At 36.3% G+C, this 15780-nt stretch overlaps 1 protein-coding gene across 1 annotated transcript in view; it reads right to left on the reverse strand.

Annotated features, from left to right (window-relative positions):
- Positions 1–15780, reverse strand: part of EFCAB3 (EF-hand calcium binding domain 3) — a 498542-nt gene that overhangs the window by 263127 nt on the left and 219635 nt on the right. The window contains exons 57-60 of the mRNA XM_070227127.1: positions 7190–7243; positions 6403–6507; positions 5799–5852; positions 4832–4936 (exon numbers count right to left, since the gene is read on the reverse strand). Coding sequence (XP_070083228.1) covers positions 4832–4936; positions 5799–5852; positions 6403–6507; positions 7190–7243 — 318 coding nt within the window. The remainder of the gene's footprint in view (positions 1–4831; positions 4937–5798; positions 5853–6402; positions 6508–7189; positions 7244–15780) is intronic.

The raw sequence follows: 15780 nt of genomic DNA on the forward strand, positions 1-15780 counted from the left end.
ATCACACTTCCTAATTTCAAGCTATACTATAAAGCTATAGTCATCAAAACAGTATGGTACTGGCATAAAAACAGAAAAATAGACCAATGGAACAGAGTAGAGAGCCCAGAAATAAACCAAAGCATATATGGTCAACTAATATTTGACAAGGGAGCCAAGAATACTCAATGGAGAAAAGACAGTCTCTTCAATAAATATGGAGTATTCAGGATCCTCAAAAATTAAAAACAGAACTACTGTATGACCCAACAATTATACTTCTTGGAATATATTGAAAGAAAATAAAAACACCAACTCAAAAATATATCTGCACCCCATGTTCATAGCAGCATTATTTACAATAGCCAAGACATGGAAACAATCTAAGTGTCCATAAATGGATAAAGAAGTTGTGGTATATATATACATACAACAGAATATTATTCAGCCAAAAAAAAAAAAAAAAACGAGGAAATTCTACCATTTGAGACAAATGGATGGACCTTGAATGCATTATGCCAAGTGAAATATGTCAGTCAGAGAAAGACAAATACTGTATGATCTCACTTATATGTGGAATCTAAAAAAAAGAAACCAAAAGACAAACTCATAGAAAAAAACATCAGACTTGTAGTTACCAGAGACAGAGGGTGGGGGAAGGAGGAATTGGAGTAAGGTGGTCAAAAGGTGTAAATTTCCAGTTATAAGATAAACAAGTACTAGGGATGTAATGTACAACATCATGACTACAGTTAATACTTCTGTATGATATATAGGAAAGTTGTTAAGAGAGTAAATACTAAGAGTTCTATCACGAAGAGAAAATTTTTCCTTTCTTTCCATTTTATTGTATCTGTGTAAGAAGACGGATGTCAGCTGAACCTATTGTGGTAATAATTTCACAATATATGTAAATCAAACCATCATGCTGTACATCTTAAACTTATACAGTGATGTATGTCAATAATTTCTCAATAAAATTGGACCCCCACCCCCCAAAGGATATATATGTTCTGGCAATCTAACGCATAGCATGGTGACTATAGTTAACAATACTGTATTATATATCTGAAACTTGCTAAGAGAGTAGACCTTAAAACTTCTCATCACAAGAAAAAAAATTGTAACTATGTGAGGTGATGGATGTGTTAATAAAACTTATTGTGGCAATCATTTTGCAATACGTACATATATCAAATAATTATGTTGTACACCTTGAATACAATGTTATATGTCAATTATCTCAATAAAATTGTAAAAAAGTTATATAGCATGTTAGGATGTGGTAAATGCAAGGGAGAAAAATAGATCTCATAAAGGGAATTAAGAATGCCGAGAACAGGGGCTGTTGGAATTTAATAGAGAAGTCATGAAAGATCTCACTGAGGTAACACATCAGAAGACTTAAAGGAGAGGAAATGAGCCAGGTGGATACTTGGGAGAAGAACGTTGCAGGCATAGGTAAGAGTAAATAAAAAATCTTGAAATAGAAGCATGACTGATTTGTGTGTCTGGAGACCGGTATGTCTGGAGTGGACGCAAGCAGGGAAAAGTAGTAGGAGAAGAGATCAGAGGGAGTGAACAAATCATGTAAGGCCTTCTAGGTCATAGTAAGGACTCGGAATTTTACCCTGAGAGATGTGGGAAACCACTGGATACTCTGTGTAGGGGAGTTTCAGGATCTAATTTATATTTTAACAGGATAACGCTGGATACTATATGGAGAATGACCAAGGGGCAAAGGTGAAACCAAGGAGACCAGTTAGAAGACTACTGCAATAATCCAGAAGAGCGACAGTAGCTTGGAAAAGGGAAGGAGTGTTGGAGGTGGTGAGAAGTGTCAGATTGTGGGAGAGCCACAATTCTGAAGAGAGAGCCAATACTAACAGCTCAAGGATTGGATATAGGGTGTGAGAAAAAGAGAAGAGTCAAGATGACTCCAAGGCTTTTGGCCAAAGCAATTGGTCAGATGGAGTTGATATTTACTGACATGGAAAACTCTGAGAGAGAAGAGGTGGTTTGGTGCAGAAGATCAGGAGTTTGGTTTTAGACGTGTTAAGTTTTGGATCTTATTAGACATCTAAGTCAGCAGTTGAATATATGATTCTGGAATTCAGAGTAGAGGCCCAGATCAAAAATGTACCCAGATTAGAAATTGTCAGTATAAAGATAGCATTTAAAGTTATGAGGCTGTTTAAGATTACCAAGGGAGTGTGTGTAGACAGAGAAGTCCAAGGACTGATCCTTGGAGCACAGATGTTTGAGAGGTGAGAAAGAACCAGGAGAGGAGACAAGAGTAGAGCAATGAGTGAGATGAAAGAAAAATAAGAGCGTGTGGTCCTCTGGAAGCCAAGTGAAGAAATGGTACTAAGAAGGAAGAAATGATCAACTATATTAAATGCTGCTGATATCAAATAAGATAAAGGCTGAGCATAGATTTAGCAATGAGAAGATCACTAGTGTTCTTGACTATCTGATTATAAAATCAATTTTGAAAAAGGTATCAAAATTGGAAATATATCAGAAAAAAATAAGCTCCCTAATTAGTCTATTTTCTCAAATGTATAATACTTTAATAGCAGTCCCTATTTTACTGAGTTTTTGTGAGAATTACATGAAGCTATATATATATATATATAAAAATATTTGTATAGTGTTCAACACATACAAAAGCATTACAGAATTGTTGCTATTATTATTTAGGGAGAGAAAAGTGGCAAATGATGGTTTCTTATGTCATTAATAGTCTAAAACCTTCTCTTCGTACACAAATTTTCGGCCTAACTGTAAAAGAAATAATTTAGAAACTTCACATTAGCAGGAAACTCTAATACCTATGAAGTTGAGTCTATAATATCAATGAACTGATACATATAAGCAACGAAAAAGTAGTGTAACATCTACTGTGAACCAGAAACCTGGCCGAATAAAAACATTAAATGTTAGTAACAGTTAATAATTAATTGTTTCTCAGTTTAGTATAAGAAGAATCTTTGATCCTCTTTCTCCTGGATCTAGAAAATCAAATCAGATCAATATGAATTTCTATATAAAAGTCAGCTACAGGACAGTGTAGTATGTATCATGTATGCTGGTTTAATTTGGCTTCCATAGTCATTAAAAGTAGATAAGTATCACAGATATAAAGATGATAAGAACAAGGAACGATAAAATGTCTATTTGATCTGGATTTATCTTTTCTCATTCAGGTGATAATTGTTTTGAATCTTATCCTCTACCAATAGCACCATAACTCTTTCCTAATAGATACCTAGTAAAGAAGCCATTTCCTGAGGAGTGAACTCAAGAGCTCTAAGCCCTAGGCTATTCAAATGGGATCAGAATTAGAATCTATTTTTTTCATAGGGATTGTTTTTTTCTCTAACACTAAGTCTCCAAATAATTCAGTTGGTCAGGACCTCAATGAGCAATAAAAATATTTCGTGACAAAGAGACTTGTTGATTGCAAAAGGATCATTTTAATTTTTTAATTTCCCCCTTTTAATCATCTTAACCAATTATAATTTTATTAGTTTTTACATGAGCTATAGGAAGAATCAATACCAGAAAAATGTTCTCTAGGTAGCTTCAGTTACAGACAAAATGCTCTTTCCATTTAATTTTACTCTTTCTCCTTTTAGCTCCATGAGAAAAGGAATTTCTGCTACAAATCCAGTCTGCTACAAATCTTGACTCCTTCAGTCAAGATTGTCTCCTTGGGTAAAGTTGGTCCCACATCTAAATTCACTTTTCTCATTACTTTATTAGAATGGTATAGTAGATGTTGTCTCCCTTAGCCCAAGGTAGTCATCCTCCCAGCAGCCGGAAGTGTTGCCTGCTGGTGGCTCACTGCTCATTCTTTCTGGGAATTGCCTTCTCCTGAAAGGAGCTACCTCACCTAATGTTATGTCCCCTCTCAGAGGATAGCCTGCATCCAGTGACTGGTTGATGTGGGATACAAAGGCCCAACCCCTGTAGGATCAGCCGAGGTTTCCGTAGCAACTGCACTGCAGGTCAACTTATTTCTCTGCCCAATCTTACTTCCCTCATTCCCTTATAGGTATTGTTCTTAGAGTATTCCCCAAAAAACCTCTTGCGTACAAATCTCTGCCCCAGGCTCTGTTTCCTAGGATCAAACAAACGGCAAACTAGAAAGAAAATATGCCAACAAAAATTACATACATATTCTTCATTGATTCTGAAAAGTTAATAGGGAAGTTAGGAAAAGTCTCACTGTTTCCATCTTTCAAGTGGAATTTAAAGTTCCTGAACATTAGCCTGGAATCGTGGAGACTTGCCCAAGATATGGGAGTCCATCAAGTTTCAAGAGTAAGAGACACATGACATACTTCCTACAATCACCACAATGGTTTTCCCACTGTGGTGGCTGCCATCTATCGTGAAGGGAGTCATCTTCACTACTCTCTATGCCCTTTTAACTTTCTATTTCGAATGGCTGGTGGAAATATGACCATCACTATTCACAAGAAAATTCCTGGTGGAATATTAATAATTTTCCACTATTATGGCTTCTTCCTTCTCCTTCTCATTCTATTTTTATACTTCTTCACCTTCCTCTTGCTTTATTCCTTTTACTTTTCCTCTTTTCTGCTTTATTCTTTTTCTCTGCTCTGCCAGAGGTCCTAGAAATTTCCTTGAGCTTAGCTCTGCAGTGAAAAAGCTGTCATGAAGTTGATGAGACCGACTAGAGAAAGGATTGAGTTTTACTTTCGGTCTATTTTTTCCCAAGTTTTTCTCCATGGCTTTTTTGTTCCAAATAATCATACTCAAAGTTTTTATACAAAAATTCACAAGTTCCTGTCCAGGAGCTCAGTAATGTTTAAACGCTTACCATTCACTAGCAGATTTTGTGTGAGATCTTTAAGTTCTTTTTCTGTGAGGCTCATGCCCATGTTTCCCAGAACTGTGTCCAGTTTATTGACATCAATTGTCCCTTCTTAGAAAAAAGATATATATATATATATATATATATAAGCAAAATTTAAGGAATCCAAAAAGTGACAAAACTACTAATTCTTATGTATTATGATTATGCTTTACAGTATAAGAGACTGAGGCCCAAGGCCCAATAAATCTGATAAAAATGACAAAGAGAATCAATAATAGACAACAATTGAAACCTCTTCATGTAAATCTGGTTTCAAGGACTAATCTACACAGCATAAAGTTCTAAAGGAGAAAATTAATTAATTTTAAGAGTATAGTCAATTCAATAGTGGAGGTGACAAACGTTTTATTTTTTTGACCAATAAGTGCAGTTTATTTTTGTTAACTGAAACTTCAGATTATTTCTACTAATAACCAAATCACTCACATAACTGAATCATTTCTTATTCTTTCTTTAAAACATTACAGACATAGGCTTTATTTACTTTTTTCCACTAAGTTCAAAAAAATACCCAAAGTGGGGCTGACCCCACGGCCTAGTGGTTAAGTTCGGTGTGCTCTGCTTCAGTGGCTCGGGGTTCAGTTTCTGGGTGCAGACCTACACCACTTGTTGGCAGCCATGCTGTGGTGGTGACCCACACACAAAATAGAGGAAGAGTGGCACAGATGTTAGCTCAGGGTGAATCTTCCTCAGCCAAAAAAAGAAAAATCCTAAAGTTCATGGGACTCCATTCCAAGACACAAAACTGAAAACAAAATAGCAAATGACAAACAGTCCTATGGAAGGAGTATGAGTATAAAACCAATATATGACCAGTGGCAATCTTCACAATTTAATGACTAGGGAAGAGTAGAAACAAAAATTTGAGAGATTTCATATCCATTTGTATTTCAGCATGATTCTTACTCACCTCTAAGAGACTTTATACTACTCATCAGTCTATTTTGATAGGTCTTCCCAACTGCTGTAAGAAATTGCACAGTTCAGATAACAAATTAAGCAGAAATTCACTAAGATAGAATATAAAAGCTAGAATTTTAAAAAGGTACATTTGATTACTTGCATTAGAAATGTCCGATTAAAACAAAATCAAGGATTAGAGAAGTTTCATAATGCAGACATTCCACCTTATTATGAGCAATGGAGGCAATTACTGCTGGCTAACTTGCATGCTGAGACATATTCTTTTCCATTTCCCTTTTTGATTTACCTATTTCTCCACTTCTAGTACATACTTCTTGTATCTCATATTCACAGCTAAATTTTTGGCCTCTCAATGGACTCAAAAGTGACAGTATGAATTTTTTTCCCCAATGGGAGGATTCATGACTGCTGTGTTTGTTCATTCCTAAACTAAGATGGAATAACTTTTTCTAAAGGCAGAACAAGTTCATGCTAATTATTTCTAGACATATATTCTTTCTTCCATGATCAAACAGAGTTAATTTTTAAACATTTCACAAATATATAATACTAAGTTTCCTAAAGGTTATACTAGTATTTGAAATTCTCACCATCTACTGGCAGATTTTTCAACAGCTTCAACCATTCCTTTTCTGTGAGCTCTATTCCCATGTTTCCAAGAACATTTTCCATGTCACTGACATCAATCTCCCCTCCTTCAAAAGCACAAAGTGCAATTAGATGAGAATTTTAAGAATGACATAATTTTAAAACATGAAAAAAATCATCTCAGCCTGTTTCACATGAACTTTACCGCTTGATGAAGCAAAGGCAGAGTGTGACCTATCTAAATACACAATCAATAGCATTCATGTAAATAGATCTCTTTACTTAACTCTGGTAAAATAACTCAAGTCATATTAATTGAGATAAGATAACCCAGTTACAAAAAGTGTGGACTCTCAACACCAGAAAATGAGGGTTACGTAACTTTCTATTGAATTAGGATTTTATTAGGACTGATCTGAGTAATACTGTCATCAGATCAGACAAGGTTTCTGATCATCTTTAAATAACATAATCACCCATATGTTTATCACAGCTTTACTTTACCTATTTCATTGATTTAATCTAGAATTTGGGGTTTTTCCGTCCAATATAGGAAAGGTGTTATATTAGTGTCAAAACCGAAAAACAAGGAATTCACTGCCAAGACACAGAACTGAAATTTTATTACTAAAAAATATAGATAATCAAAAGCCTAATGCTAAGAAATTAGATAAAAATCATTTTATCCAATGAAAGATAAAACGGTAGAATAAACAAGGAAATTCAAAAAATCTTTAAAATATAATTTTGAGTAAAATTTACACTTTTAGATTTACATTAACTTCTCACCTGTAAGAGCTTTCACTCCTTCCATCAACTTATCAAGATCAACCTTCCCATTAGCTATAAGAAAAGGTAAAAATAAAAATAATAAAATGACCCAGACTCAGAAAAAAAAGTATAAAATCCCCCTATTGTGAAAGTCTACTCTTTCCCATTGTGCCTTATGTCAACCTTCAACTTATAAATCCTAGTTTTCAGAGACTCTATAATAGAAAATGTGTCCTATTCCCTAGATCAGAGGTTGTCAAACTATGGTCCACCAGCCAAATCCAGCCCACCACCTATTTTTATATGGCCCATGAGTCAAGACTCATTTTTACATTTTTAAATGGTTGAAAAACCCCAAAGAAGAATATTATTTGTGACACATAAAAATTACATGAAATTGAAATTTCAGTGTCCATAAATAAAGTTTTATTGGAATACAGAAACACTTTTGTTTATGCACTGTCTATGGCTGCTTTTGATTACAAGAGCAGAATTGAGTAGTTATGACAGAGATAACATGGCCCTCAAAGCCTAAAATATTTATTATCTGGCCTTTACAGGGACATTGCCAAACTCTGCCCTAGATGATGGAGTCTACCCAGAGACACTATATTCTTCTGAGATGTCAAGGTTCGCCCTTCTTTATAAACATTGGAGAAACAATTATTGATGCTAGCCATATTCTATTACCCTGCTCAGTTATGGTATAGTCATAAAGCCTACCTATCATGTATAACAAAAGGGAAAATGATAATACTTTTACTGATCTTTCATATACTTTCAATAGAATTTTTAAAAAAATCTTTTCAATTACTACGATAATCTTGGAATGGCTAGTGGCACATCACTGGTATATCATTGAAGCCAGCGTTAGAGATTTTATTCATCTTATCATAAGCAAATTTTTCCTTCCTTTCTTATTTTCCACTACTTTTATTTATTCAGTCATCATAAATTAATTGCTGTCAGGCTGCCAAGAAGTCCCTAAGCAGTGGCATGGTGTTTAACAAAGTCACAAAGATCACCACTGGGGCTGCTAGGTTGGCTTGCCACATTTCCACAGATTTCGCTTGTAATGCAACAATGAGCCCAAATGGAGTAAGACAGTTTATAACTTACACAAAAAAAGCAAGATCAGCACGGTGCTAGATCCCTGCCCTGTTAGTCCCGGAGGACAACACTGAACCAGATGGGTCAGATGACTGGTGGCACATACGGCGAGTTGTTCTGCTGCTGAGGAGCTCACTGAAAACTATAACCCAACAGTTTTATAGACTTAAACAGAAACCTGCAGCTGTACCCTAAGGGAGGGGGGTGGGAAGTCCTGTGTTCAATTGAAACTAGGGAGAGGAATGAGAAACGACCTTGTAACAGCCTCCTGTGAGACAGGGAAGCAGATGGAGAAACTGCTTGGTGGCAGCTCCTCACAAGACTGCTTTTCTCCCCTTGTTCCAGGAGGAATCACGGGGCATTCAATAAAGACTCAGGTTAGACTGTGGTCAAGATTATCTCTGTGGCCTATGTGGAGATGTGCAAAGTTGTCAGAAAAGAGCCATTTCCCTAAAGTTGCATACCTAATATTTGATAATACGCTAGGCCTCAAGGGTACAAAGATAATTAAAGTGAATTTTCTGCCTTCAAGGACTTCAGAGTTTAGAAAAACTGATATACTGAGTAAATAAAATTCGGAGAATATACACTGTTATGCAAGGCTCTTGATCAAATTCCCCCTGACAAACCTGAAGTTTTCCCATACTCACCATATACTAATCTTCCTTTTCCTTATAACAAATCAAATTGGGAAACTACTATCTATTACTCTCAAGCACAGTATTATAAACATACATGTGTCCTATTGAAAAAGGTGGGTTACAAACTGTAATAAGACTATGAAAATCATCTAGGTCTGGAGATTTACGTTTGCTTTTTTTCTTATCATTTAGAATGCTTATTTTATATTTCTTGAAAGAATTTTAGAGTTAAACAGATTTTTAAAATATAACTATCATTCATATGTAAAGATGTGTGAAATAAATTTGCAATTACTATAAACTTCATACTTAGAGTCCAATTCTTTCAAATCACTGTTCAACTGTTCAACTCAGTATGATTGATGTCCGCTTTTGTCTACAAAATATTGTCCTGTGTGTTATCAATAGCATTAGTGATGCAACATTTCTTAGAAAAGTGCTCTACTACTTTTTTTCATTTAAAGTTAGCAAGAAATTTCAACAAATTGATGTTTGATGTCCAGCTCAACTCAACACAAGCCTCTCATTGCTTTGAATTTTGTTTCACCAATTCTGAAGGATTTGGCAATTTCTTCTGCCTTCAATTGCATTGTCTGGTGTGTCACAGGCAATAAATACTCTTGTGTATGTGTCTTTAACATCATGTAGTATAGATTCTCTACATGCAATATCTTCTTTTGTTAGGTCTAAAAAGCATTTTGTTGTGCTTTGCAATAAAATTTGGAAATACAGAGTCATGGTCATTCCTCCAATGATGAATATTCTCTTCACTAATAACAAATTTATACCTTGCTGCTGTTTTCACACTTTTTTGTGTACACAACTGCCTTCAATTCTGACTCAGAGTGTAACATTTTTGAAGAAGTTTTTTTAAAGATGGGCACCTGAGCTAACATCTGTTGCCAATCTCCCCTCCTCCTCCTCCTCCTCCCCCTCCCCCCTTTCTCCTTTTCCTTCTCCCCAAAGTCTCCCAGTACATAGTTGTATATTCTAGTTGTAGGTCCTTCTGGTTGTGCTATGTGGGACGCCACCTCAGCATGGTTTGATGAGCGGTGCCCTGTCCGCGCCCAGGATCCAAACCAGCAAACCCTGGGCCAGAAGAAGAGCGCGCAAACTTACCACTCGGCCACAGGGCCAGCCCCTTGAAGAAGTTTTTAAGCAGCAGTTAAACTCAACACATATGGAACCAACAGTACACAACTCAGTTAAAGTGATGATGTGCCACAGCAACAAGCTAAAATCAAATTCACACATGCACAGGTAAGGACAACTATGTAATGACTCTACTACCTGATTGACAGCAATTGTAAGATGTATCCTGATTCAAATGTTAAGACGTGAAAGAATATGTATTCTAAAATTGATGAAATATGAGGCTGGTTCTGATTCTGCCATGGCAGGTTCAGTTCTCTGCAGCCTGTTTCTCTTGGTGGTTAGATTAAAAACTCTGAACAAAATACAGAAACACTAGAATAATGAGGAGAATCAAAACTTGCAAAAGTGACTGGCAAGGAGATAAACATTCTGTTTTTGACTTTTTCTCTCTTTCTCTCCTGGCTTTGTGCTGACAGTGGGCCTCAGTGACAGAACTGCATGGCAGAGCACGAAGATAAAATTCTGATAGAAATTCCATCTTTCTGGCCAGAGAAACCTGGAAAAAGGGCCCCTTCGAGTTGGAAAATGTGGGGGAGTTCCAGGGAGGGGAAAAGATGGAGAAAGGGATCTCTTAATTCTGTATATGAATTGGCAAAAGTCTTGGGCTCACTCTTGAGTTGTGCATGCAAGGGACAGACCCAAAGTATCATAGCAAAGGCTTTGAGAACTGAATTAAGATTTAAACCAGGGCCCAAGTCTCAGATTAACCCAAGTGGCACATGCAGGACAGACCCAACTAGGACAGCAAAGGCTTTGAAGAGTGAACTGAGATTGGAATCACCCCCAGAGAAGAGGAAATAATTTGTTGTCTGAATCTTACTGAGATGATTACCTGCTAAAATAAAAATAGTCAACATCCTTCAAAGAATTATAACAGGACCCAGAGTCTATACAACATAATAGTCACAACGTCCAGGATATAATTCAGAACTATTTGACAAACAAAAAGCTAGGAAAACATGGTCAATTTCCAAGTGAAAAGGCAATCAACACATGCCAACCCAGAGATGACTCAAACGTTAGAATCATCAGACAAAATCTTTAAATCAGTTACTGAGCCTATGCTCCCTGAGGTAAAGGTAAACACATTTGAACAGAAAGAAAGAAGTTATCAGCTGAGAAATAGAAAACTATAGAGAAGAATCAGATAGAAATTTCTGAACTGAGAAATACAATACGTGAAATAAAAAATTCATGGAATGAACTCAACAGCAGAATGAAGATGATAGAGGAAATAGATAGTGATTTGAAGATAGTTTAATAGAAATGATCTAATATAAGGAACAGAGAGAAAAGAATGAACAGAGCCTCAGGAAACTTTGGGACAATATTAAAAAGTCTAACATATGTGTCATTGGAGTTCCAAAAGGAGAGAAAGAGCTTTGAGGCAGAAAAAAAGTTTGAAGAAATAATAACTGAAAATGTCCCAAATTTGGTGACAAACAGAAATTTACAGATTAATTGGGTTGTTTGTTTCTTCACTGTTAAGTTTTAAGAGTTCTTTACATATTTTAGATAACAGTCCTTTATCAGATGTGCCTTTTGCAAATACTGTCTCTCCGTCTGTGGCTTGTCTTCTCATTTTCCTGACATTGCCTTTCACAGAGCAGAAGCTTTAAGTTTTAATGAAGTCCAGCTTATCAATGATTTCTTTCATGAATTGTGCCTTTGGTGCTGTATCTAAAAAATCATCACCACACCCAAGGTCATCTAGGGTTTCTTCCATGTTATCTTCTAGAAGTTTTATAGTTTCATGTTTTATATTTAGGTCTATCATCCATTTTGGCTTTTGGTAAAGTGGCACAGTTTATTAACTTTGATAGTTCGGATACAGAATATATCTGTACTTACAGTTCATATCATAGGTACTTCAAGAGACTTATTTAAGAATGCTATAAAGGTCAAATATTTGCCTTTAAGAAAGATCCCTCCAAACGATTAAAAATCACTTCATTATTCCAGCCTACTTCTTATTGCTTAATAACATCATAAAGGGATGTAAAGTATATCCTACGTGGGTTAATTACTAGGTTTTATTTACATTGATCCATGTGGAATCATTGCTGTAATTTTTTTGAGTAAAAAATATAGATGTACGTTTTGATTTTATGGTATAATTGTATATATTTAAAGTGTATATGTTGTTCTGATATATGCATACATTATGAAACAATTACTACAATCGAGGTAATTAATTATCTATCACCCGACATAGCTATCATTTTTTTGGTGTGTGTGGTGAGAACACTTAAGATCTACTCTCTTAGCAAATTTCAAGTACACAATGGAGTATTTTTAACTATAGTTACCATGCTTTAATTAGATCTCCAGGGCTTATTCATCCTGCATAACTGAAACTTTGTACCCTTTAATGGACATCTTCTCATTTCCCCAACCCTTAGCCCCTGGTACCCACTATTCTACTCTCTGCTTTTATGAGTTTGACTTTTTTGGATTCCATATAAAAGTGAGACCATGAAGTATTTGTCTTTCTGTCTCCGGCTTATTTTATTAGCATAATGTCCTCCAGGTTCATCCATGTTGTTGCAAATGCTGGATTGCCTTCTATTTTTTTTATTTTTTTTTTTGAGGAAGATTAGCCCTGAGCTAACATCTGCTGCCAATCCTCCTCTTTTTGCTGAGGAAGACTGGCCCCGAGTTAACATCCATGCCCATCTTCCTCCACTTTTTTATATGTGGGATGCCTACCACAGCATGGCTTGCCAAGCGGTGCCATGTCCGCACCTGGGATCCGAACCGGCGAACCCCAGGCAGCCAAAGTGGAACACACAAACTTAACGGCTGCACCACCAGGCCAGCCCCCCTTTGCCCACTTTTTAATTGAGTTATTTGTTTTTTTGCTGTTGAGTTGTATGAGTTCCTTACATATTTTGGATATTAACCCCTTATCAGATATATGATTTGCAAATATTTTTTTCTTGTACAGTGGGTTGCCTTTTCATTTTGTTGTTTCCTTAGTTGCATAGAAGCTTATTAATTTGATGTAGTCCCACATGTCTTTTTTGCTTTTCTTGCCTATGCTCTTGGGCTTACCCAAAAAATCATTGCCCAGACCAACGTCATGAAGCTTTTTCCCTATGTTTTCCCTAGGAGTTTTACGATTTCATATCTTATGTTTAAGTCTTTAATCCATTTTGAGTTGATTTTTGTATACAGTGTAAGATAAGGGTCCAATTTTACTCTTCTGCATGTGGATATCCAGTTTTCCTAAACCCATTTATTGAAGAGACTATGCATTTCCATTGAGTGCTCTTGGCACCCTTGTTGAAGAGCAGTTGACCATAAACGTGTAGATTTTTTCTGGGCTCTCTATTCTGTTCTACTGGTCTATATGTCTGTTTTTATGCCACCTGGGCTCTCTATTCTGCTCAATGGTCTAGATGTCTGTTTTTACACTATATGTCTGTTTTGATTACAGTATCTTTGTAATGTATTTTGAAATCAGGAATGATTTGTTTTTGACTTCACAGATTCTTTCTTCTTCTTGATCAATTCTGCTGTTGAAGCTGCTGCATTTTTCACTTCAATAATTGTATTCTTCAGCTCCAGAATTTCTGTTTGGTTCTTTTTATGATTTCTCTTTGTTGAACTTCTTGTTTTGCTAATGTATTGATTTCGTTGAGTTGTCTGTTTTCTGATAACTTGCAGAGCTACCTTAAAAGAATTATTTTAAATTCTTTGCAGGTAATTCATAGATCTCCTTTCCTTTGTGGTGGGTTATTGGAAATGTTCCTTTGGTAGGGTCAAGTTTCCTTGAATTTTCATGTTCTTTAAAGTCTTGCATTAAGGTTTTTATATTTGAAGAAGCAGTCCCCTTCTCCAGGCTTTGGAAGAGAAAAACCTTTACCACTCAGCCTGGCTAGAGATTCTGTGGGGTTCTCAGAACTTTTCTATTCCACTCTTCTCGTTCCATCTTACAGGAGAAGTCTTAGGATTGTACGCTTTCTCTTGATCTTGCAAAGCCAGGCCAGGTGTTGAAAGCCTCTTGTTTATTTTTCCCAGGGCAGTGCCCTGAGTGTTCAAGGTTATACACTTTCTCCCAATCCGGCAGAGTCAATCTAGCTGTCTGTGTGTGCTCATACATGATCTGCCATCTGCAGGGGCATACATGGGGTGAGGATGGAGTGCTGGGGGCACAAATGGGCTACTTGGGTGGAGTCTGAAGACGATGCACCCTCAAGGTTTATGGGTGGGTCTCTTTGTGGAGTCCACAAGCTGGTTATCTGCAGCCCTTTGTTGAGTTGCTGTGATCCCAGACCTCTTTTCCCTGCTCCTATCTAGCCCTAGATTATTCAGCTGTGCCAACTGCCTTAGAGTTTTGTGTGGGGTGAGAAAAAAGTGGGCCTCTTGGCAAGCAATCTGCACAGTTGGGGAAGCTGGGCACTCACTATGCTCTCACTTTCCACCATGAGAGACATGGTGAGCTGAGGGGGTCTCTCGGCACTGAATTGTGCAGTCTGAGAGGAGGGGTCTTGCAAGTAAAATGAAATTTTTCTTATTCTCTTAAATCTGTCTAATTTCAGATTTTTTGCTCCAATGGAGTACTGACACTTCTCCTCTGGACTCCAAGGTTCCCCTAAAGGTACTCTCATCCATGGGTGGTTGTCAAAATTGGTGTTTCTGTGTAAGAATGGAGGCTGAAAACTCCTATTCTACCATCCTACTATCATCACCTCTATTATCCATTTTGAGATGATTTTTGTGAAAAGTGTAAGGTCTGTGTCTAGATTAACTTTTTTTGCACGTGGATGTCTAGTTGTTCCAGCACCATTTGTCGATACGACTATCTTAGCTCCACGGTATTGCCTTTGCTTCTTTGTCAAAGATCAGTTGACTTTATTTACGTGGGTCTGTATCTGGGCTTTCTATTCTGTTCCATTGATCTATTTGTCTATTCTTTTGCCAAAACCACACTGTCTTGATTACTGTAATAAGAAATCATTATAGTAAGTTTTGAAGTCAGGATGTGTCAGTCTTACACTTTTGTTTTTCTCCTTCAGTATTGTGTTGGCTATTCTCAGTCTTTGCTTCTCCATATAAATTTTAAAATCAGTTTGTCAATAACCACAAAATAACTTACCGGGATTTTGATTGGGATTACTACACTGAATCTATAGATCAAGTTGGGAAGAACTGACATGTTAACAATATTGAGTTTTGCTGTACATGAACATGGAATGTCTTTCTATTTATTTAGTTCTTCTTTGATTTCATTCATCAGAGTTTTGTATAGATCTTGTGCATATTTTGATAGATTTACACCTAAGTCTCTCATTTTTTTGGCTGCTAACGTAAATGGTATTATGTTTTTAATATGAAATTCCACTTGTCCATTTCTGGTATATAGGAAAGCAATTGACTTTTGTATATTAACTTTGTATCCTGCACCCTTGCTATAATTGCTTTAGTTTCAGGAATTTTTTTGGTCAATTCTTTCCAACCTTCTACATAGAAAATCATGTCATCTGTCCCCTGCTTGATTTTTAATGATTCTATTAACTATATAAAAAAAATATGCCCTCTTGTACTTCAAATGAAGGAGTAAAGTTACAAATTGATGATGTCCTTAAACCTATCTCATCAGGAATGGAAAGAAGAGGTTTTCCTGATTTGCAAAAAAACCCAATTGTTTCAGTGATATAACAAATAACTGAAGTCTAATATTGTTTATGAGTCCCAAGG

The sequence above is a fragment of the Equus caballus genome, chromosome 11 (genome assembly GCF_041296265.1).
Source record: "Equus caballus isolate H_3958 breed thoroughbred chromosome 11, TB-T2T, whole genome shotgun sequence".
In the NCBI taxonomy this organism is placed as follows: Eukaryota; Metazoa; Chordata; class Mammalia; order Perissodactyla; family Equidae; genus Equus; species Equus caballus.